This window comes from Pan paniscus, chromosome 13, assembly GCF_029289425.2.
Source record: "Pan paniscus chromosome 13, NHGRI_mPanPan1-v2.0_pri, whole genome shotgun sequence".
NCBI classification, from domain to species: Eukaryota; Metazoa; Chordata; class Mammalia; order Primates; family Hominidae; genus Pan; species Pan paniscus.
The window spans coordinates 129,974,325-129,998,343 of NC_073262.2; the positions used below are offsets into that span (position 1 = coordinate 129,974,325).

At 40.3% G+C, this 24,019-nt stretch overlaps 2 protein-coding genes across 11 annotated transcripts in view; one reads left to right on the top strand and one right to left on the bottom strand.

Annotated features, from left to right (window-relative positions):
- Positions 1-1,903, top strand: part of MFF (mitochondrial fission factor) — a 32,235-nt gene extending 30,332 nt beyond the window's left edge. For all 10 annotated transcript variants that reach the window (XM_008975282.4, XM_008975278.4, XM_003821832.4 and 7 more), the window contains one exon: positions 1,055-1,903. In XM_008975282.4, coding sequence (XP_008973530.1) covers positions 1,055-1,186 — 132 coding nt within the window. In that variant the 3' untranslated portion in view covers positions 1,187-1,903. The remainder of the gene's footprint in view (positions 1-1,054) is intronic.
- Positions 1,450-23,293, bottom strand: TM4SF20 (transmembrane 4 L six family member 20). The gene is made up of 4 exons (XM_003821830.5): positions 23,111-23,293; positions 14,943-15,008; positions 10,165-10,316; positions 1,450-8,080 (listed from the first exon to the last, which is right to left on the bottom strand). Exons 1-4 carry the CDS (start codon positions 23,291-23,293, stop codon positions 7,792-7,794), a joined length of 690 nt encoding a protein of 229 aa, XP_003821878.1. The 3' UTR covers positions 1,450-7,791.
- Positions 23,294-24,019: the final 726 nt, after the last annotated feature.

A 24,019-nucleotide genomic window follows, 5' to 3' on the forward strand; every position in this document is an offset into this window, starting at 1 on the left:
CATTTACATGTTTTGATCACCGTAAAACAGTATTACCAAGATAGATTAATGTAATTTTGGCCAGTAACAAAGAATCTTTAGCAAACCAGTACAGCCATCAGTTGCTTGTTTGGCTTTTGAAATGTGGAACAATCACTTTGGAACCTTTGTTACTGTGTTTAATAACTCCATTTTGGAAACTGCTCCTTGCAGCTTGCACAGCGTCCCTGCATACGTATTTCTTGTATTCTGTAATAAATCCTTTCTTAGAACTGCAGTTGCACATGCATATTTTTAAATATGTACTCCCACAGCCTCGAGTATCACACAGACATACACACATGTGAAGAAGGCATAGTTGGTTTTCTCATTGCGTCTATACCAAATAGATATAGAGGGAAATTGGATTAAATAAGATATTTTTAGGTGAAGATCAGTAGGAGAACACAAGCTTAAGCAGGCGATTGTTCAGCCCTGGGATTTTCACAGTAAGGGCTAACAGCAAGGATGGTACTGTCAGCCAGCAGCTGGGGAATTAGCCTTCAGGCCTGAAGGGTTTGGGTGCCATATCCCAAGGCCCCCTATAGTAGATTATTTTATTGGATTGTCTCAGTAACTCAGAGGTGGACAGAGAAGGCGGTTATGCCAGATTCAAGATGAACAACTGAGGTTGAGTGACAAGTTCATAGGAGAGGCATAGAAAGGGGAAGGAGTCCCGTATTCTTTCTGCTGTGGTAAGCCTGCCAAAATGTATACTGAGTCTTTTCTGCCAGAATAACAGTAGGTAACCGCTTCCTCACCTCACTGTGTAATCAAGTTAGGAAGGAAATATACCCTTCCTAACTCAGAAATCTGAAGAAGGGAAAGGGAAAGGATGTTTAAGTGAATTTAAGCTGTCATGAATGACATGTTTTTCTATGTGTAGTTGTGTTTATTTTGCTCCAAATGAAACTTTCCATGTTTGTAATAATACTTTTGTTGACAAATTATTATACTACTTACTTTATAAGAATCTGATTGCCCTATTCATTAAAGCCTCTATATTATATTTTTTGTGTGTTTGTTTTTCACTTAGATAATCAAACTAAATAGACGTCTACAACTTCTGGAAGAGGAGAACAAAGAACGTGCTAAAAGAGAAATGGTCATGTATTCAATTACTGTAGCTTTCTGGCTGCTTAATAGCTGGCTCTGGTTTCGCCGCTAGAGGTAACATCAGCCCTCAAAAATATTGTCTGAACAGCTGGAAATATAAAAGATTTGCAAACTTCTTTGTTTCTGTCTCTGCATTGTATGCCATTTTATAGTCCACACCCTGAAAATGTATTTCTTCCAGAAAGTCTGGAGGAAGGACCTATATTTGTAGAAGTAAAGGTATATTCTGTCACTCAGCTGTATTCACGTCTGAGCAGTTCTGCAGTAACACCTGCTTAAAATTCTCCCTTTGCATGTTTTGTAAATAGGCTCCAGTTTTGTTTTTTAAAAGGAATTTATTTTTTGCCTCATCAGTCCACCCAACTGATTCTGAATGGGAGAGAGTGTAGAGAATTGATTCAGAAAAGTGTCTGTGAAAGAAAAACAATTATTTTGTCCTGTTTCTCAAACAGTGTTAAGCAGTTTTGTTAATAGACATTTTTGCATCGACACTTCAACATTAACACTTTCAAAGTCATGGTCTGGTGCCAGATTTAAGAAACTCGAATCACCTAATATTTCATAACCTTCTTCATTAGGTACTTGTACAGATTAATTTCTGACATTGCAGCAGTTTCATATGTGTGCGGTATGTGCATTCTTTCATTTTAGTTTTGCACTTGGTTTTCTATAAAGTACGTTTTTACTCAGTTCATGTGTGAACAATTTAAAAAACTACAGAATAAGGTACAAATGTAGTGTATTTAATAAACTGTCAACCAAAGAAGTATTTGTCTGTTGAAGGATTTTATTTCATCATTTGTGCAATCAGCTACATTTTGTATCATATTACCTTATAAGTCTTCCCGTCTCAGGAGCAAGTAATACAATTAATGACCTGGTAGGTAGCAAGAACCTGCTGTGCTTCCTTTCAGACCTTCATCCTGGTGGTGGTGGCTGTTGGTTGCATTGTAGGTGGTTTTCTAATTTATAATATCTATAAAGTGGTTCAGGTTTAAATACCTTGAGTTGTGTATACTTTTTTTTTTTGAGACAGAGTCTCGCTCTGTTGCTGATGCTGGAGTCCCGTGGCATGATCTCGGCTCACTGCAACCTCCACCTCCCAGGTTCAAGTGATCCTTCTGCCTCAGCCTCCAGAGTAGCTGGGATTACAGGCGCTGGCCACCACACCCAACTAATTTTTGTATTTTTAGTAGATACAGGGTTTCGCCATGTTGGCCAGGCTGGTCTCGAACTCCTGACCTCAGGTGGTCTGCCTGCCTCAGCCTCCCAAAGTGCTGGGATTACAGCCACTGCGCCCAGCCAGAGTTGTATATACTTTTTTCATGGCAGTATTTATTTGCTAATTATATATAGGTGAATTTAAATCTCAAGGCTGGGTGTGGTGGCTCACGCCCGTAATCCTAACACTTTGGGAGGCCTAGGCGGGTGGATCACTTGAAGTCAGGAGTTCGAGACCAGCCTGGCGAATACAATGAAACCCCATCTCTACCAAAAATACAAAAATTAGCCAGGTGTGGTGGCAGGCATGATGGCAATAGCTGTAATCCCAGCTACTCAGGAGGCTGAGGCAGAAGAATCACTTGAACCCAGAAGGCAGAGGTTGCAGTAAGCTGAGATCATGCCACTGCACTCCAGCCTGAGTGACAGAGCCAAACTCCGTCTCAAAAAAAAACTAAAAATTTAAAAGTAAATCTCAAAAGAATTAAACCAAGTGAAGCCAAGTGCTAGACAGTTTTAGCTCTCAAAACTTATATTTCCCCATTTTTGGTTCAGAAATGGGTAGAATTCAGTTAGGTGCAACATTCTCCACACATCTTTGGTATCTTTCTTCCAAGGCAGGGAGTTTGGGGAAAGGCAGTTGAGGAAATTCCTTGGATAGAGTTAGATTTAGCATTTCCGTTCTTGCTTCTTATCCCTCTAAAATAATATCAAGATAAAGATTCTTCTCTGTACTTAGAAGTTTTCTGACTTTTGGTAATGATGCAACTATATTAATTCTAGATTTATGTATACCAGAAGGTAATTTCTGTGGTTATCCTCCAAATTGAAATCACAAAAATGAAGAAAAATGATGGATAAGGTTAGTATCTTTTGATAAACAGACATGAAAAGGATTCCACAAAGGTCAAAAAATGAAATAAAAGCAGGAATACTGAGAGAGAAGTGTGGAAGCCCTTTTTTTCCCTCATGATTCTTACCAAAGAATGGACACTTGGAGCTTTCTCCCTTAATGATTGTGCAAGGGGTAGAAGATCGACTTCCCTACCTCAGGCAGGCACCAGCTGTAACAGGAGACTCGTGAATGAAGCTAAGACCCCAACAGACGGTGAATGAAAACTGTTTACAGTGCAAAAGGGGACAACCAAGAAACCTGCCTTACCTGACCTTGTCACATATCTAGAAGTAGAAAAGCTTGAATCTCTCTAACTCCAAAGTTAGGATCTCTATTAAACACCTGTGTACTTCCCCTAAAAATTGTTAATTACTGTTGAAATATATTTTGGAGTTGAGAAGAACAAATTAGTTCCTGGTTAGTATAACCAGATATTTGAGCTGAGCCTTTCAACAAGCAGAGAAAGAACAAGAAAATATTCCAGGTGCAGATGATAGAGGGAGAAATGGATACAGTCAGGAGCCAAAGTCGTATCATACAAGTAAGTATAGCAAATATATTATTGTTGCACTACTGAAAGTGCCCCCCTCTCCCCACTTCTAGTAATTACGGTTGAAGTGTGTGCAGGTTGTTTACACTTTGAGGGATGACATCACGGAAGTAGTATATCTTCAAGAGAGCTTTCCTTTTTCCTTCCTTCCTGCATGAATGTGTGTTTCCAGCTCCTTAACTATAGTGATTGCCCAGCCCTTATCCAAAATTCTTTGGACCAGAAGTATTTTGAATTTCAGAGTTTTTCAGATTTTCAAGTATTTACATACACATAATGAGATATCTTGAGGATGGGACCCAAGTCTAAACATGAAATTCATTTATATTTCATACATACCCTCTACACATAACCTAAAGATAATTTTATACAATATTTCAAATTTTGTGTATGAAACAAAGTTTGTGTATGCCGAGCCATCAGAAAGCAAAAAGCAAAGATGTCATAGTGATATCTCAGCCACGCATGTGGACAGTCGGGTTTTTTGCCATCACTATCATTCCTGACTCTGAGTGTATATGCTGCCAATAAACAGTCATTTTTTCTTAACACTTTTTCACACATAAATACTGAACATTAAAAAATGACACACTATTAATACAGTGAAAAAACTGCGTTCAAGTAACTAAGCAGCACAGGGGCATCACCAGATACCTGCACCAGCTGTTGGACAACAGCCACAACCAAGAACAGCCGCAGCAAGTTTCCTGTCCCCACTGGCGGTACTGTTGGAGTAAAGATTACTGGACACTATTTTTTTCAGTGAGAAGAAACATGAGAAGCAGTTGAGAGGCTAGGAAGTGGATCCTGTGGAGACGAGGCATTCTTCTCAGTGGCTTTTTAAAATATTTCTTCCAGAGTCATCTACCTCATGAACAATGTTTTTGTCTGAGAAACCTCTCTTTGCTTTTATAAACTGACGTGATTTCTTGTTCTGTTTTGAATACACACTGCTCTAGTCCTTCAAGAAGCCCATCACGTATTTTCACCATATAATCTGTAGGCACTTATTCTGCAATGTTAATGTCTTCACTATTAGGATCACCTTTGATTCAGAACCGTTCAGCTATTTCACCATGGGTTGATGAACAACTGGAGACCCATCATCGATGTTAAAAACTTCAACATCCACTTCTTCCAGCTTACTGACGGACTCTGAAGGTATATTTTTTACATATATAAGGAGGTCAGACATCATTTTTTTTTCTCACTTGACATAGGGATTCCTTCCAAGTCACCACCTTGTTTATCATCATCACTGAACATAGTTGCAGGCCAGAGGTTGTGCTGGACATTCAGAACTGTGTCTTTAGTCACCATGTTCTAGTTGTTGGCAACAGCATATGGCATCCTTCATGCTAAACTTGTTTTGGAAACCTTCTGTGCCATGCCCTGTTCACTGCTGCTAACATGCTATTCCAATAAAGTTTTTATATTTACTCATTGATGTAAGGATACTCTGGTCACTGGCTGAATTAATGAAGTCACATTTTGAGGAAAGTACATGGCATAAATATTTTGGGGGGTGATGAGAAAATTTGTAAGCACCATTGCTGACCCTTGTTCACTAGAGTACAGTGAGCTGTCTTATTTTTGTTTTAATTACATGACCATTAGCAGTTTGACAGTTCATTGAGTAAGTATCGAGTCTTCGCTAAAAGCTGAGTACTGAAGATAGGATTCATTAATTCATTCAACTAAATGCAATGTTTCTGCTTTGTACCAGGCACTGTACTAAGTACTCTTTATACCAGAAGGGAATAAACATGTTCCTGTACCCCTGGAGCTTATAGTCTAATGGGGGACAGTGAAATTTAAGAAGCAAGCACAAAGGAAAATGCAATCATCATTGTGATAAATGCTGTAAATGAAAGCATGGTAAAAGAGTAAAGGGAAACCTAGTTTTCATTAGACGTTTAGGAATAGCCTCTCAGAAAAAGTGGTATTTGTGCTGAAGTCAAGGATAAAGAGTGCTGCCAGAGATAAGGCAGGTGGGGGTAGGAATGGGGCTGGAGGTGGGGAAATGAGAGGCCTTGCTAAGGACCTGAAGAGGTGAGGGCTGATGAACGTGGTTCCTGTGCTCCTGAATACTATAGTGATGGACGTACAAACACATGTATGTTACATTATGACAGGAATGATAATAGAGGCTTGGGTAAGTGCTGACTTGGTTTATTGGATCATGAGCACTGGGAAGGCTTCCTCAAGTAGGAGATACTTAAGCTAGGCCTTAAGGACAAGTAAGTATTTGTAGGGGTGTAGGAAGAATGTTTTTATATAGTAAATGTTCAGAAAAAAGGCTTATAAGCTCTTGATGTTACTAAATTTATTTAGGCAGCTATAATGTAGGTACTGCAAATTATTTCTGGAACCTTAAGCCCAATGAACATAAACAATTGAAATATAGAAATAACATTCAGAAAATTTTAGATTTTTAGCTTTGCTGTTTTACAACATTTTAATGTGATAAATACACTTGTTATCCTGTCTTTTAAAGATTGGCACATATAGAAAATAGCTTTTGAAAGACTTGGGTTTTTCTAGGTATTGTTTTTTAATTAATGAATAATGTAAACATAGGAAAATAGGAGGGTATAATGAATTGCCATGTACCTATCACCTAAATATAACAGTAAACATCTTCCCATTGCTTTTGGTTGAAGTATTTTTAAAACATATAAATATGCATTTCTTTTTTTAAAAATGAGGACATTTCTGTATACAGGTTGAGCATCACTAATCCAAAAATTCAAAATCCAGAATGCTCCGAGATCCAAAACTTTTTGAGCCACTAACAACACCACAAGTGGAAAATTCCATATCTGACCTCATGTGATGAGTTGCAGTCAAAATGCATCAAAATTGTGTTTCATGCACAAAGTTATTTAAAATATTGTGTGAAATTACCTTCAGGCCAGGTGTTCAAAGTGTGTATGAGACATAAATGAATTTTGTGGTTAGACTTGCATCCCATCCCCAAGATGTCTCATTATTATAGGCAAAATTCCAAAATCCAAAAAAATGTGAAAGACAAAACACTTCTGATCTTAATCATTTTGGATAAGGGGTACTCAGCCTTTATACTATAAAACCATTATCAGACCTACCAAAATTAACAATAATCCAATTCTTCTACATACTCCTCCCAATTATCTCTGACAAAGTTTACATGTGTTTAGCTGAAACATGACTCTATTCTCTTAATCTAGAACAGTTCCATCAAAAATATTTTTCTTTTATAACATTTTCCTGTTGAAAATGGGGCCATTCTGTGCCCACTCACCCACTTTTTGGATTTGTCCTAGTGTTCCCTGCAAGCTGAGAATTAGATCTAAAGACTTGATTGCATTCAGGTTATATATTTATTCTTTAAAGAAATACAATAAAAAGGTCCTGTACTTTGGGTGCGATGGCTCATGCCTATAATCGCAGCACTTTAGGAGGCTGAGGCAGGCAGATCACTTGAGTCCATGAGTTCGAGACCAGCCTGGGCAATATGGAAAAACCCCATCTCTACTAAAAATACAAAAATTAGCTTGGCATAGTGGCACGCACCTGTAGTCCCAGCTACTAGGGAGGCTGAGATGGGAGAATCACCTGAGCCCAGGAGGTTGAGGCTGCAGTAAGCTGAGATAGCACCACTGTACTACTGTACTCCAGCCTTTTTTGAGACCCTGTCTCAAAAAAAAAAAAAAAAAAGTCCTGTACTTCTATTTTCAGGATGACTTCCGTTCCTTCTCATCCTCCTTCCCTTCTCCTTTCTCTACACACAATGAAGAGGTAAAAAATTTGAATAGTACAATACAAAACTAATTGAAAATTCTCTCCACCTTTCCCAAATCAACCACTGATATGAGAGTGTTAATGCATTTACAACGTGCTTTCTACGTGAAGGGTTGATTTTTTAAATCATCTCAAAGATGATTTTGAAAACAAGTGTACTTCTCAAATTAATTCAAACTACTGATACTTACATTTTATTCCCATTAAACTACACAATTTGACTTCTTCGCTTAGAGACTCCACACAGACAGCCAAGGAAACCGATGACTATCTGACTGAGCCCAAACAGGACCTCCAGAATTCCAACAAGCAATAGACCTAAAAATACTGAGAAGTGGATAAGCCTATGTTTGTTTTCTTCAGAATCGAAGTGGAAACTAGATGCTCTCCAGCCACTCGCCAGGGTGTCGTTACTGGTGGGTTTATTGAAACCAGTAGGAGGTGCACAAGAGTCATTGAAAAACCACTGCAAGTTGAAGGATTCTGGATGAATGTCACTGAAAAGCAAAAGATAAAAATCAGATATTCAGAAATATCCCTGACCAAAGGAATGTAGCATTGTGCACATAAAAGAATGAGTGAAACAGAATGTACTTTTGAAATATTGTGCCCAGAAATGACAGAGATCAGGGTTTCTGAGCATGTGTCCATATACTCTACTAGTTACAAAACTTTTATTACTTATATAGCCCATCATTTAACAAGCATCTCTATGGTACATCTTCTCTTAGGTTGAACGGTATGAAACTGCTGTTTGGGGATTTCAGAAATAGTTGAATGTCAACAGTTTTTCGTGGTTCAACCTATTTATTTTATTTATTCAGATACTCTTCTACTTGCTAGATATAAAAACTAAGGAGCCTCCCCTACCCCCCCCCCTCCACCCCCATTAAATGAGCTCAGTTCTTAGTGCAGAACTGCAGCGTGGCGTCCGTTCTTCAACCAGATGTACAGTTTTTACTGATTAAATATGTCTGATTAAAGTGATGTGCCTGTTCTTAACGGGGCTGTGGAAAATGAGAAGCTTTTAGCCCTAATACATCTATCTCAAGATGATTTTTTGTTTGTTTACTGTAGAGTAAAATGGAATGTTCTTAGGGAGTTTGCATTGCTGGATATCAGCAACTGACATTCAACCTGGGAAAACAAAAGTATTTTCAGCACATGGAATATGAGTGTTTTGTGAAATGTGTAGCAAGCCAAGGATCACTCTCTTGTAACTTTGCTAGCCTAGCCCATCTCCGCAACTAGGCTGAGAATATCTGAGTGCTGTTGTCTGCAGAGCGTAGCCTGGTGCCTGGTACATTGTGGGCTGTTGTCATTCCCTGGGGATTTAATGTGCATAGCATCTGTGGTAGAAATTTTTAACCCTTTACTTCAAGTCTATTAGTAAGGAGACTTTCCTTGGCTTTGTTTTTGAGACACAGTCTCACTCTGTCACCCAGACTGGAGTGCAGTGGCTTGATCTTGGCTCACTGCAACCTCCGCCTCCTGGGTTCCAGCAATTCTCCCGCCTCAGCCTCCTGAGTAGCTGGGACTAGAGGCGCGTGCCACCACGCCTGGCTCATTTTTGTATTTTCAGTAGTGATGCAGTTTCACCATGTTGACCAGGCTGATCTCAAACTCCTGACCTCAAGCGATCCACCTGCCTTGGTCTCCCAAAGTGCTGGGATTACAGGCGTGAGCCGCTGTGCCTGGCCTTCCTTGGGTTTTGGTTCAAAACAAATATGCTACACAAAATTTGAGGGACTTTCTTTTTTAATGTAGCAAGGTAAGGGAAAAGGAGAAAAAACAATTTTTTGTATGTAACTACAAAAGTAAATTCTGGTTATTTGCTAAACTGAGCAGGCTATACAGAGAGGTAATGGATTAGATAGTTTTTTTCTTCCAGTTTTTACAAATTGTGTCTAGATTCAGTCACAGAATGATGTACTTAAAAGACTAAAATGAGCCACTTATTAAGTACATGTAACTCTCCAGTATTATTTGTTATTACATGACTTAAAATTTGGATTCATTCCCATGCATACAGTATATTTATAGCATATCTGTATGAATCCATTGGTTGCTCTTCCATTTAAGCCTACAGGCAAGGCTCTGCATTTTATTGTGTTTTTATTAAATTTTTAAAATTGTAAATGTAATATTTGCTCATGGTTGACAAATTTAATTAGTTCAGAAGTGTAGAAAGTAAATGTTCTCTTCACTCTCATAAAGGGAATCCCCTATTTCCATTCTCCAAGGATGAAAGTTAAGTTTCTGGTGTATATTTGCATAATTTTTTAATATACATACATGTATGTCACTGTAGATTTTTGAAAGACAAGCATAAGCCATTTGAGATCAACTAGTCCTTTTAGACAATATCTAAAAGTCCTTTTAGAGCATTGTAAATCTAATGATTCCTCCATTTTGATGTGGAGTTGTGCTAACTGGCATTAATGTACTAAAATTCCTGAGAATCTGTTTGTCCTGGCAGTTGCATCAAATAAAAACATGGCATTGTTTCAGTACTGCATTAATCTAATCAAACTAGTTCAACTGTGTGAGACGGTAAGCCTGTGAAAATCAAGTTACTTACCTGATGTTTTTCAATGAAAATTCACAATTGGCATTACTGTTGCCTGGAGAATTACACATGAGAGGACCTTTTAAGAGAGCCTGGATGGATACCAGCATGCAATACAGAGCACCAATGACTGTGATCACACTGAAAAGTGATGAAAGAAACATCTGAAAAATAAAATAGAGCCATTTGCACATGTTATGACATGTTCTTGATCTGTTTCAAGCTTCAGGAGCATATACAGTCTTTTTAAAATCCAGTCGCCCTAAAATCCTGGATCTTAAGATCACAGTTTATTAGGTGTGAATGATACAAAAAGGCAGAGGGCAGTCTCTGCTATTTGATTACACTCAATAAAAGATGGTTGGGGCTGGGCATGGTGGCTCACACCTGTAATCTCAGCATTTTGGGAAGCCAAGGTGGGTGGATCACCTGAGGTCAGGAGTTCAAGACCAGCCTGGCCAACATGGCGAAACCCCCTCTCTACTAAAAATACAAAAAATTAGCCGGGCTTGGTGGTGGATGCCTGTGATCCCAGCTACTTGGGAGGCTAAGGCAGGAGAATCGCTTGAACCCGGGAGGCAGTCATCCGAGATCGTGCCATTGCACTCCTCCTGGGTGACAGAGCAAGACTCTGTCAAAAAAAAAAAAAAAAAAAAAAGATGGTTTGGCTTGTCACTGTCTCTGGAAAATCTCAACTTTCATATTCCTGAGCCTCATCTGTTTCTTCTGACCACTGAGATCTAGTTCCTCCCTGTTTTATGTACTTCCTACTTCATAGAATCTTGCCTGGATCTTAACTACGTTTATCTTCATGTCTGGTCTCTTGGCTCGCAAGCGTTTGGCCCTGATGCTTTAAGTGGCCAGTGGCCAGCATCCCACAGTGATCAGTCAACAGCATAGAGTTAGAACAGGACTTCCCAACCTCAGCACCAATGGCATTTGCACACTTGCTGTGGGGCGTTTCCTGTGCAGTGTAGGATATTTAGCAGCATCCCTCATCTCTACCCACTAGATGCCAATATCACCCCCCGACGCCTTGCCACCTCCAGCCCGGTTCTGACAACCAAAAATGTCTCCAGACATTGCCAAATATCCTCTTGGGGTGGAGGTGGGTGGGTAAAATAACCCGCCGGTTGAGAGCCACTGTGTTAGAAAGATTGTACACATCTTTATTTCGTGAGTCAGTCATGAGAGCAGAAGAAGGCATGGAATTTGGCATAGGAAACTGAATGAAAGTTCGTGTTTGTTTTTCCAAAAATAAGCTCTTAGGCCAGGCACAGTGGCTCATGCCTGTAGTCCCAGCACTTTGGGAGGCCAAGGAGGGTAGATTGCTTGAGCCCAGGAGTTCGAGACTAGCCTGGGCAACGTAGTGAGAGCCCATCTCTAAAAGAAAAAAAAAGAAGGAAACTTTTGTATTGTTTCAGTGAAGTTGTTAGTCACTGATGATTATTTCAAAATCAGCAGAAATGAAGTGAGGGAAAGCTTTTTCTTTTTCTTTGCTGGAATAATGCAGCTCCCACAGGGTCTGTGTGTTGTGTTCTTGAGACCTGCCTTTTATGAGTGCAGAATAAGGTGGCTACCTATAGAGTTGCGTTGAGGGATGTTGTGCTCTACATATATCATCTCATTTAATTCTTTTCATAACCCCAAGAGGTAGATACTATTATTATTTCCATTTTATAGATGAGAAAACTGTGTATCATGGAGATGGACAAAACTTGTCAGGCTCTCACAGCTGGGAAACACTTTAATCACTATTCTTCTTCCAGCCAAAAGTTCAGAATGATGGATTTGGAGTTTACTTCAAATCCTGATTCTTCCATGCTACTGTGACTTGTGCAGTTACTTAAATGTACTCATGAAGAAGTGCCATGGTGTTTATTTTTAACCATCTATTTTTTTTTTTTTTTTTTGGAGACGGAGTCTCGCTGTGTCGCCCAGGCTGGAGTGCAGTGGCATGATCTCGGCTCACTGCAAGCTCCGCCTCCCGGGTTCACGCCATTCTCCTGCCTCAGCCTCCTGAGTAACTGGGACTACAGGCACCCGCCACCACGCCCGGCTAATTTTTTGTATTTTTAGTAGAGATGGGGTTTCACCCTGTTAACCAGGATGGTCTCCATCTCCTGACCTTGTGATCCGCCCGCCTCAGCCTCCCAAAGTGCTGGGATTACAGGCATGAGCCACCACGCCTGGCCGCCATCTATTTTTTATATATATATATAATTTTTTGTTTTTGAGACGGAGCCTTTCTTTGTTTCCCACGATAGAGTGCAGTGGCGCTATCTGGGCTCACTGTAAACTCTGCCTCCTGGGTTCAAGAAATTCTCCTGCCTCAGCCTCCCAAGTAGCTGGGATTACAGATGCCCGCCACTACACCTGGCTAATTTTTTTATTTTTATTTTTGTATTTTTAGTAGAGACAGGGTTTCACCATATTGGCCAGGCTGGTTTCAAACTCCTGAACTCAAGTGATCCGCCCACCTCAGCCTCCCAAAGTGCTGGGATTGCAGGCGTGAGCCACCGCACCCAGCCATATTATCTTTGAGTTCTCATCCCTACAAAAGGCCTGGCTTTAGAAAGTGATTCCAGGCATGTGTATTTCCCCTAAAGGGGATTCACTTAAATGGTGCAGCAAAACCATTTTGTATTCAGAAGCAAAAATAAGAACTGGAAAAAGGGAAGAAGCAAAGAACAGTTAAAATAGGGGACAAGCCTTGGTCAACCCTTTCCCTTCCTCCCAAGATGTTGCCTTTGCCACTTGTCTCATGTTTTGGTCTTATCTAGGCTTCAAAGACACCAGATACAACATAAACACCAGTTCTTAGAGGATACACCTATAGGAAAAGCCTATATAAGTGTTTTGATATTTTTGATTTCAGGAATTTAGAAATGTCTCAGGATGTCAAGAATGTTGTGAACACCACATAGAAAAGATACAAAGTCAAATTCCAAATTATTATCGTTTACAAAGAAAAGTGACAGGGAAGGGAAACTGAAAATTAGTGTTTATTGAATACCTAAAATGTATTCAGACAAAAATAGACTAGAACTAATTAGCATAATTATTGTAATCCTAGATAAATATCAAATGTCAGAAAAAGGGTAATTTTTAAAAATATGAATCTTCCATTATGGATAGAAATATCTGGTTTGTTTTTTTAAAGTAGTGGTTCTAACCCCTGGCCAAATTATCTTGAGTGCTTTTGAAAAATACTGATGCAGAATCTCTGGGGGCCACCCAGGCATTGGTATTTTTTTAAATCTCTTTAGATAATTCTAATATCTCCATCTGTCTTTTTTTTTTTTTTTTTTTTTGACAGAATCTTACTCATCTGTTGCCCAGGCTGAAGTGCAGTGATGTGATCTCGGCTCACTGAAACCTTTGCCTCCTGGGTTCAAGAGATTCTCCTGCATCAACCTCCTGAGTATCTGGGATTACAGGCATGGGCCACTGCGCCCAGCTAATTTTTGTATTTTTAGTAGAGACGGGGTTTCACCATGTTGGCCAGGCTGGTCTTGAATTCCAGACCTCAAGTGATCCTCCCACCTCAGCCTCCCAAAGTGCTGTGAGCCACCGTGCCCAGCCTAATGTTTCCATCCATCTGAGAACCATTGCTCTGAAAGCTCAAGCTCAGCCAAGCAGATTTACTGTGACTGCTTGCTGTCAATCTACCCCTTCCACAGGGAATTATGAGAGTCCTTATGTTGCTTAATAGCCATGTTCATGGTATAAAGATCGTGAATTGTGGGGTGCTCCAGTGGGTTTGGATAAAAATCCACTTACTAGTGTGCTACACTGGCAAATTATTTACTTTCTCTGGGCGTCCGTTCCTTCGTCAATAAAACACACATCTTATTTTTTCCCGCTTAAGGGTTTTGAGAGAATTAAATGAAACAGCATCTCTGAAAGTGTTCTGAGCAGAGTGACACTCCGGTTAATGAATCTTAATTTACTTTTAACTTCGTTACGACTTTATACATAGTGGGTAGGCATTAAATGTTTTGGGGGAAAAAAACCTGGCAGCTCCTTTAATTTAACTGGATAAAGGCAATTGTCATTCTAATCCTAGCAAACCAGTCTGTCATTGCGTGAGAGAACTGAGTACATTTTCCCTGAGTATTTTATATACGCCACAAAAATATCACACCTGAGTAGTATGAAATTGATTGCAGCGGTGGGCGTGACTTACAAATCTCCTTTCTTTGAAAACCTTTAGATTGAGGAAAGGACAATCCACGAAGACTGAGGAAGGGACAGAAGGCCAACTCTAAATGTTTGTGGGACAAAAAAACCCGTTTCACTTTTTCTACTTCTATATAATCATCCTAAATAGCATGTTTCAGGCCAGGCGCAGTGGCTCAAACCTGTAATCCCAGCACTTTGGGAGGCCGAGGCGGGCAGATCACTCGAGGTCAGGAGTTTGAGACCAGCCTGACCAACACGTTGAAACCCCCATCTCTACTAAAAATACAAAAATTAGCTGGGCGTGATGGTGTGCACCTATAGTCCCAGCTATTCAGGAGGCTGAGGCAGGAGAATCGCTTGATCCCGGGAGGCAGAAGTTTCAGTGAACCGAGATCGCACCACTGCACTCCAGTCTCAGCAACAGAGCAAGACCCTGTCTCTAAATAAATAAATAAATAAATAAAAATAGCATGTTTCTAAGGCTGTGGCTCCGTCAGTGGAGCCCCACCGTGATTCGGTAGATGCGAGTGACTCAGTGTGGCTTTGCTTAGGTAGCAATAACTGTTCATGCACTTCTGTTTCCACGCCGACTGCTCCATACTTACTCCAGTTCTGTTGTTGCAGCACGCTCTTTTTCTTGCTGTCAAGGACATTGTTGTTGCTGGAATGGCCTGGAAATGACATCAACAGGAAAGATGAGTATTATAACTTCTCATCAGAAGAAAAAATAGTAATCTTCACCTTCCGTTTACCACCAGTTGTGGGAAATCAAGGCTCAAAGAACAAAAAGGGAATTTGGCAATATCCGTGGTTTTGTGAACCTTGTCATCCCAGTTTCAACCAGAAAGATTAAAAGTGGCGGCGGGAACAGGGAAATTCAAGACAGGAGTTTTGAAGTCTTGTATCTACATTCTTAGTTCACTCTGAGTCATCTGCAGAGAACTGGATTTTAAATAGATTAGGATGACTTATTTATACATTATTTTTGGAATAAATGTTTCTGAAAGAATTGGCTGCATCATCCAAACTCTGTTGTTTGTTGGTTTAAAGAGTAGGGGTCTCACTCTCTTACCCAGGCCGGAGTGCAGTGATACGAGCATAGCTCACTGTAGCCTTGAACTCCTGGGCTCAAATAATCCTCCTGCCTTAGCCTCCTGAGTAGCTAGGACCACAGGTGTAGACCACCACACCTGGCTAATTTTAAAAGTATTTTTGTAGAAGCAAGATCTCACTCTGTTGCCCAGACTGGTCCTGAACTCCTGGCCTCAAGAAAACCTCCTGCCAAGAAAACTAAAGATGTGAGCCATTACGCCTGGCCCGATTTCCCAGAAATTGTATGGATTATTCTGGCAAACCTGCAGAAAAGAAATTGATGGTTTTGTTTGCCTGGCAGTTGGGAACAAATCATTCTGTCACCACCCACTCCCACTAGCCTTTCTTTTCCCAGGATCCCGGCTATCTTGCTGGTTTCCCCAAACTTATATTTGAGAATTATTTTTGGTTCCACGTTCTCCTTTCTCTTCCTATATCCATGATATGTAATGATCTCACTTTATATATTGATGCTCAGAAATCTATAGATCGCATTCTGTCTTCAGGGAAATACACGTTGCCAAGGAAAGCTGTAAGAAAGAACACCATATTCTCAGGACTTGGGTTTCAATTTTTAGTATATCTAGGCAGCAGCTATGACTAGAAATTCTTACTGGAAGGAGTTTTTGTATCATTGAAGGGTGGAATGTAATTATTTCCTTCCACTTGAGAAATTTTAGGCGTAGGTTTTTTTGCCATCTCAGCACAGCTGCCCTCGAGTGGTTTTTCTCTCTCCTTCTACTCTCATTCTCTAACATTTTCCCAAGCTCTGGCAAATGCCAGACACTGTTACAGGCGCTTTACACGCCTTAGTTTATTCCATCCTCATAATAATCCTATGAGGTAGGTGCTATTATTATTCCCATTTTACCAATGAGAAAACTGAGGCATAGAAAGGACAAATTACTCAAATTGTCCTACTTTCTTGATAGAAGAGTTGGGATTCAAAACTAGTCATTTGGCCGGGCGCGGTGGCTCATGTCTGTAATCCCAGCACTTTAGGAGGCTGAGGTGGGTGGATCACGAGGTCAGGAGATCGAGACCAGCCTGGCCAACATGAGGAAACCCCATCTCTACTAAAAATACAAAAATTAGCTGGGCGAGGTGGTGCACACCTGTAGCCCCAGCTACTCAGGAGGCTGAGGCAGAATTACTTGAACCTGGGAGACAGAGGGTGCAGTTAGCTGAGATCACGTGACTGCACTCCGGCCTGGCTACAGAGCGAGACTCTATCTCAAAAAAACAAACAACAACAACAAAAAAAAACTAGTCATTTGGGGTGCAGAGCCCACATAGTTTTTTGTTTTGTTTTGTTTTTTTGAGACAGGGTCTCACTCTGTCGCCCAGGCTGAAGTGCGGTGGCGTGATCATGGTTCACTGCAGCCTCAACATCCAGGGCTCAAGCGATCTTCCCACCTCAGCCTCCCGAGTCATTGGGACTACAGGTGCACGCCATCACGCCCCATTATTTTTAATTTATCCTGGGGGGCATTTTTTTGTAGAGACGGGGATTTTGCCATGTTGCCCAGGCTGGTCTCGAACTCCTGGGCTCAAGTGATCGCCTCGGCCTCCTAAAGCGTTGAGATTACAGGTGAGCCTCTGTGCTCAGCCGGGACTCTTAATCCCTATTCCACACTGACTCAAGTCTTACAATTCTCCCCTATTCCTACCTAGAGTTTGTTCATTCTCATCTTCCCTGCTGCCTTCATTCACCCTTGCCCATCTCATTGTCCTTCCAATTACTCCCACTCTGATTCATTTATCCAAGGCCACATCTGCCTTTATTCTTTCAGCACAGGTTTAAAGTTTATGCCTCTTTACAAGGCAGCTTTCCTAACAAACCTCACTCCATCTGATGATGTACTGCCTCCATGTCACTTTGTATTATTATCAAGCTTTGCTTACACATTGCCTTGAACACCACCACCCTCTTTATTTAGAGGCCACATGTGTATATGGCTGCCTAGCCACCTTGGCGCATAGCTGAAAGCCCAGAAGAAAAGGGAAAAGAAATTTTAGCTCCCAAATAGGTATCAGTATTCATGCACTAAACATCTTTTATTGTACACATAAGCTGTACTGCCTTTTGAGCTTACAGGACAAATCATTTAGAACGGGAACTGGCAAACTATGGCCCACCACCTCTTTCTTGTAAATAAAGTTTTATTGGAACACAGTCACATCCATGTATTTACATATTGTCTATGGCTACTTTTGTGCACCAACAGTAGAGTTAAATTGTGTGGAAGAGGCCGGGCGCGGTGGCTCACGTCTGTAATCCCAGCACTTCAGGAAGCCAAGGTGGGCGGATCACGAGATCAGGAGATCGAGACCATCCTGGCCAACATGGTGAAACCCCATCTCTACTAAAATACAAAAAATTAGCCGGGCTTGGTGGCACGTGCCTGTAGTCCCAGCTACCAGGGAGCCTGAGGCACAGGACTCGCTTGAACGCGGGAGGCAGAGGTTGCAGTGAGCCGAGATCGCGCCACTGCACTCCAGCCTGGTGACAGAGCAAGACTCCGTCTCAAAAAAAAAAAAAAAAAAAAATGTGGAAGAGGCTGGTTTATAAACCAAAAATATTGGCTGAATATTTACAGTTTGCCAGCTACAGATTTAGAAAATTAATGATTCTTTTAAAAGAAAGTGCAAGTGTACTCCAGCCTAGATGACAAAGTGAGACCCTGTCTAAAAAAAAAAAAAAAAAAAGTGGATTGACATTACAACTTAAATGGATAAATTGTTCTATTTTCCTTGTTGATGCAAACTGAACTCTGATAACTTTCTTGAAGATCAGTTTATTTCAGAGTTACTAAATATTTCCTTTCATGATTCACTTACAAAGGGGTTTTATAAAGGGACAATTACTTACAGTGTATAAGTCACCACCCCACCGACTTCAAGGCGTATTAACACATCTTTGTAATGCTGTTACTGGTAATTTGACAACTCGCTGTGGTTTCAACCGCTTTCCCATTCAGAGCTCCGGAAATTGGAGGGGCTCTTTAGACAGACACTAAAACTGTGAATGGTGTGTGTGTGTGTGTGTGTGTGTGTGTGTATGAATTATATATAAATTTTCCAGATAATCTCCTGCCAAAATGAGTAATTATGAGAACACACTTTCTCTTCATTTCCTAAGCATATTTGAATGCCTGAGTTTTTGTAAAATTAAAAGTCTTGCTAGTCTTTTGTTTTTAAAAAGGAAAGTAATATTGTTGATTTTTTCTTACAGACCCCCCTAATTGTATTTAGTTTTAGAAGTTACATGATTTTACAAATGAAGTGTGGAAAAACTTCAGCCCATTAAAAATTCTGTGATGAAATTCAGACTTTTGGGAGTCCTCTAAGAACTTGAACATGAAAGTAACACACAAAGTCATAGCTCATTACAAATATCAAAACTATATTTTGCAGCCAGGCATGGTGGCTCATGCCTGTAATTCTGGCACTTTGGGAGGCCAAGACAGGAGGCTTGCTTGAACCCAGGAGTTTGACCCCAACCTGGGCAATATAGTGAGACCCTATCTACAAAAAAAAAAAAAAAAAAAGTTTTGAGACAGAGTCTCACTCTGTCACCTAGGCTGGAGTGCAGTGGCACAATCTCGGCTCTCTGCAACTCCTGCCTCTGGGTACAAGTGATTCTCCTGCCTCAGCCTCCCGAGTAGCTGGGATTACAGGCATGCACCACCATGCCTGGCTAATTTTTGTATTTTTTGATAGAAACGGGTTTCTCCATGTTGGCCAGGCTGGTCTCGAACTCCTGCCCTCAGGTGATCTACCCACCTCAGCCTCTCAAGATGCTGGGATTACAGGCATAAGCCACCACACCTGGCCAAAAAAAAAATTTAAGATAAGCTGGGCAATAGTGGTGCATGCCTATAGTCCCAGCTACTTAGGAGGCTGAAGTGGGAGGATCACTTGATCCCAGGAGGTTGAGGATGCAGTGAGTTGTGCTCACAGCACTGCATTCTAGCTTGGGTGACAGAGCATGACCTTGTCTCAAAAACAATGATAAAAAAAAACAAAAAAACCCCACAAAAGTATATTTTACAAATGTTTGTCATGCATAATGTCTTCTCAACTGTTTAACTTTCAACAATTTTTTTTTCTTTTGAGAAAAGACAGAGTCTTGCTCTGTCACCCAGTCTGGAGTACAGTGGCGCGATCTCAGCTTACTGAGAGCTCCACCTCCCGGGTTCACGCCATTCCCTTGCTGCAGCCTCCCGAGTAGCTGGGACTACAGGTGCCCACCACCAAGCCTGGCTAATTTTTTGTATTTTTAGTAGAGACGGGGTTTCACCGTGTTAGCCAGGACGGTCTCGATCTCCTGACCTCGTGATCCGCCCGCCTTGGCCTCCCAAAGTGCTGGGATTACAGGCATGAGCCACCGCGCCTGGCCAGCTTTCAACAATTTGTTCTCCATCAAGACTTCAATAATTGACTTTGATGAGTTACTATTATCTAATAAGTGAACTCAATGAATAAGCATGATTAAGATCAGGCTCACAACCTCATATAAAATAAAATGGCTTTTCTGTTTATATGTTTTCAAGAAAACATTTTGAGATCTTTTTATAAATACTCGAACAAATAACATTTGTATTGATTTTTCCATTTAAAGATAATTAAGTACATCACATTTTTACTTAGTCATAGTTTTAGAAGATGAAAAGTCCACCTCCGTTTTAAGAAAGTCATGAAGCCATAAAATGAATATATTTCATGATGTAATCAATAATGAATTCCGTAGTTTGTGTAATTATCTACTTCCTGCAAAATCTCATTTTTGGTAACAATACTAATTTGAAACACTACAGTAATTCTGGAAAGATTTCAAGAACTATGACAAAAGTGCTTATCACAGGCAGTGATTTCTTCTCTATTAACTTTTTTGTGTAGTTACAAGTATATTGAAAGCTCAGTATTTTGAACTAGTGAGTATTTTCATGGATGTTATAAAGGACATATTAATAAATTCCTTTGAAAAACACTTTCTTCCACATTCTCTATCTATCTGAGGATCATGAAAATATACCTGTAGTCTGAGTCCTTTTTACCACCCACCTGTTTGCTTGTGGGCATAGCCTCTGTCTATAAAGTTCATATTGGACTTTTCAAAGAGTTGTCTGATGCTTTAATGACTTTCTATAATACTGAATAATAGAGATAGTCTGGTGTTGATATCTTTGATAATACTTACTGAGGGTGATAAAGTAAACTTAGCTGTAGAACAAGGAAGTTCAGATTCTCTGAAACTGTTCCACGAGTTTCTGTAATCTTTCTGTGACTCAGTTTCCTGGTCACTTGACTTTATGGATTAATTTATAGATTATATCTTTCACCTCTGGCAGCCCTGAGACAGGTGTTGAGGACTATGGTACTAGCACTGGTGGAAAAACAGAGTTTTGACGTCAGAGAAATCTGGAATTTCACATCCGTTAGGTGACCTTGTTAACATTCCTAACTTTCTATCTGCTGGCCTATAAAATCCAAGTGATAATAAATGCACACATTATTATAGAGACTAAATGAGATAACAAGGTAATGCATGAACCCAGTAGCTGGCCTTTGGCAGACGGCCAATAAATGAGCACTTATGTCCTTCTGTCTGTCTCTGCCTTTCTCTTTCTCTTCTCTCCCCGCCACACCCGCCACCATCCTAAGATGAAGAATACAGGAGATGTAGGTATGTGTCATCGCCACCTCCGACTCCTTTAATGCTAATACATTTTTTTTTTAATCTCATGGGATTTGTGGCAGAGCCAATTTATATCTAAAGCTGCATGAGTTATTCTAAGTGGATTGTCTTAACTCAGGAACTTCTAGGAGCTTCATGGAAATTGCTATCGTTAAGTCATGCTCAGCCAGCTGCTCCTGGCTTCTGGTGTAAGCAAATGCAAAAGAGGCTTCTACTACTCAAGCAGAGAGAAGCCTTCTACAGGGAAGAAAACAGACACACGGATGTACAGTTGCTTCATGCTGTTGAGTTGCAATGTGTTTTCTGTCTCTCAGCCTGGAAGAGAGCATTCATGGCAGTGTGAAGAAATGGCCCAAAACTTTCCAAAAGCTTTTTCTTTAATTAGATCTTTCTACCTAAAGCAGAGGAACAGATTCTTTGTGATGGTAAAGGAAGAGTGTTTTTGTAAATCTGGGGATAATACCAGCAGCAGTAACTGATCATAATTCAGAATCAGTGATTCAAGTAGAAAACTATGTCCTGAATTTCTTTAAAAATCACCTCCACAGCCATAAAAAAGGAATGAGATCATGACCTTTGCAGGGACATGGATGGAGCTGGAGGCCATTATCCTTAAACTAACACATGAACAGAAAACCAAAAACCGCATGTTCTCACTTGTAAGCGGGAGGTAAATGATGAGAACACATGAGCACATAAAAGGGAACAACACGCACTGGTGCCTGTTGGAGGGTGGAGAGTGGAGGGTGGGAGGAGGGAGAGGATCAGGCAAAATAAATAATGGGTAGTAGGCTTAATATCTGGATGATGAAATAATCTGTACAACAAGCCCCCAAGATACACGTTTACCTATGTAACAAACCTGCACATGTACCTCTGAACTGAAAACTTAAAAAAAAAAGTTAAACAAAAGTCACCTCCGTGTTTTATTATCTCTAAAACACTGATAATATCAGTCCTTACAGCTTACTCTCTCTCTGTCTGTGTTACACACACACACACACACACACACACACACACACACATTCATTTATTTGGCACTAACTAAACCCCGTAGTGGCATAACAAACAAAAACAAGCCTCTTGGATGCTGAATTATCAACTTCAACATCCACATCCCCATTTTACACGTATGGAAACAAAACCATAGGATAAATGATTTGCTTGCAGTGGTATATGGGAGGCAGAACCATAGCTGAGGTATTCTGCCATATTTGAAAGCCGTTTTCCCTATACAAATGCGTCCTACCCAGGCCTACTGCACCCAGAATTCTCAGGAGAAAATCCGTAAATCTAACTATTGCAAGTGCCTCAGGTGATTCATGTCAGTTATATTCAGGAGTTCCATCCTGCACTGCTCTGCTGCAGATTTCAACAAAGGTAGACCTAGTAACAATCATCAAACTATTCAACAAGCTTGATGTCCTAGGATCTATATAATAGCTGAGTCAAACATTCCTTGAGGCCAGAGACCCAGGATTTTAAGTCCATGTCTCTTAGTCCAACTCCCTTCAGGTACAGGCAATGCAGCATTCATGCCTCGTAATTGCCATCATACATGGAAATGTTTCTACTCATCCCTATTAAGCAACCTGTCACTCCTATTGCATTTTCTGTAAATACTTAGAGACTGGTATGGAGCAATGGAAAGTTGAAGGAATTAATTTGGAAGGTCCCTAACTCTAACCATAAAGCTTGGAAGAGCAGCCCTACCTGTACAGAAATGTGAGAGATAATAACCCAGCCAACTTCTACTAATTAATTTATTTTTTTGCCCAGCTCTCTATCCTATACCACATAGTGTACTTTATTTAAATTACCATTCTTCACTGATGACCAATATAAATTAATGCCATACTACTGCTCCAAATATTATCATAAGCCAAGACATAGTTAACTGCAAGACTGGAAGACAGCTTTTAGGATTTTGGTGAAATAGGAAGGCCCTTCTTCACATCAAGTCAAATAAATATTACTCACCATCAGACCTGCTCCTATAATTCCTGGGAACCACCACTCAAAGCAAGAGATGGGGTTTTGAGAAAATTGGTCTTCCTCAACTAAGCTGACAATTAGAGGTATCGCATTGAGAACTACTCCTAACAGCAGTAGAACCAGCAGGCTGAATCCATTGCAGGATGTCCATCCTTCCAAGCAGGTCATGGTCACCCCTGGCTCAGAAACGTTGTCAAAGTGGCTATGCTTGCATGGTACTATGTTGCCTTTTATCCCAATCTTCTGGTTAAAATTTAACGCTAATAAAAAATGAATAGTGGAAAATAGTTCAGAGTCCAACAGGGTAGGACATTATTATGATGACTATGATGGGAAATGAGAAAATAATTCTATATTATGATGAGGTGAAGGAAGGAAAGCAGAAAAAAAACTATGAGATAAATTTATGTAAGAAGATAGGCTTACGATAAGCTCCTTTAATATACTCCTTTATTAGTATGGCTTCTAAAAAGTAAAAACAAAAATATCCAGCTAAACTATATTTTCCTGTTCTATCGATATTATTACCAGCTATGGAAGTTTCTTATTTTGAAATTGTTCAACAAGAAAATGAACACGTATGAGATGTGGAGAAAGGTATTTCCTCTGCTGCAAATATTAGAGTTTATTTCAAGCCGTATGCTCACATACACAAAAGAAAATGTTTATGTCATATTATTCCAGTGTTGCAGACTAACCCATTTAGAGATAGCTCACCTAAGACATGTGAGAGCTTTGGCTAATGCTACCAGACTGAAAGATAGCAATAGGAGAGAGATTGGATGAGGAGATTATCATATTTTATTTAAGCCCTTGAACACTTACTTGGCCATGTGCAGTACTTTACATCTCTAGACTGTGGTTCCACATTGCCTCTCCACTAGCTGGTGAGCT

What these genes read in the sequence shown, in the direction of transcription:
- TM4SF20 (XM_003821830.5), bottom strand. Translation starts at nt 23,293, where the DNA reads ATGACCTGCTTGGAAGGATGGACATCCTGCAATGGATTCAGCCTGCTG. An exon ending in TTATAGGAGCAGGTCTGATG is followed by an intron (nt 15,009 to 23,110) that starts GTGAGTAATATT and finishes TGTCATTTCCAG; the next exon opens with GCCATTCCAGCAACAACAAT. An exon ending in GCTGCAACAACAGAACTGGA is followed by an intron (nt 10,317 to 14,942) that starts GTAAGTATGGAG and finishes TTTATTTTTCAG; the next exon opens with ATGTTTCTTTCATCACTTTT.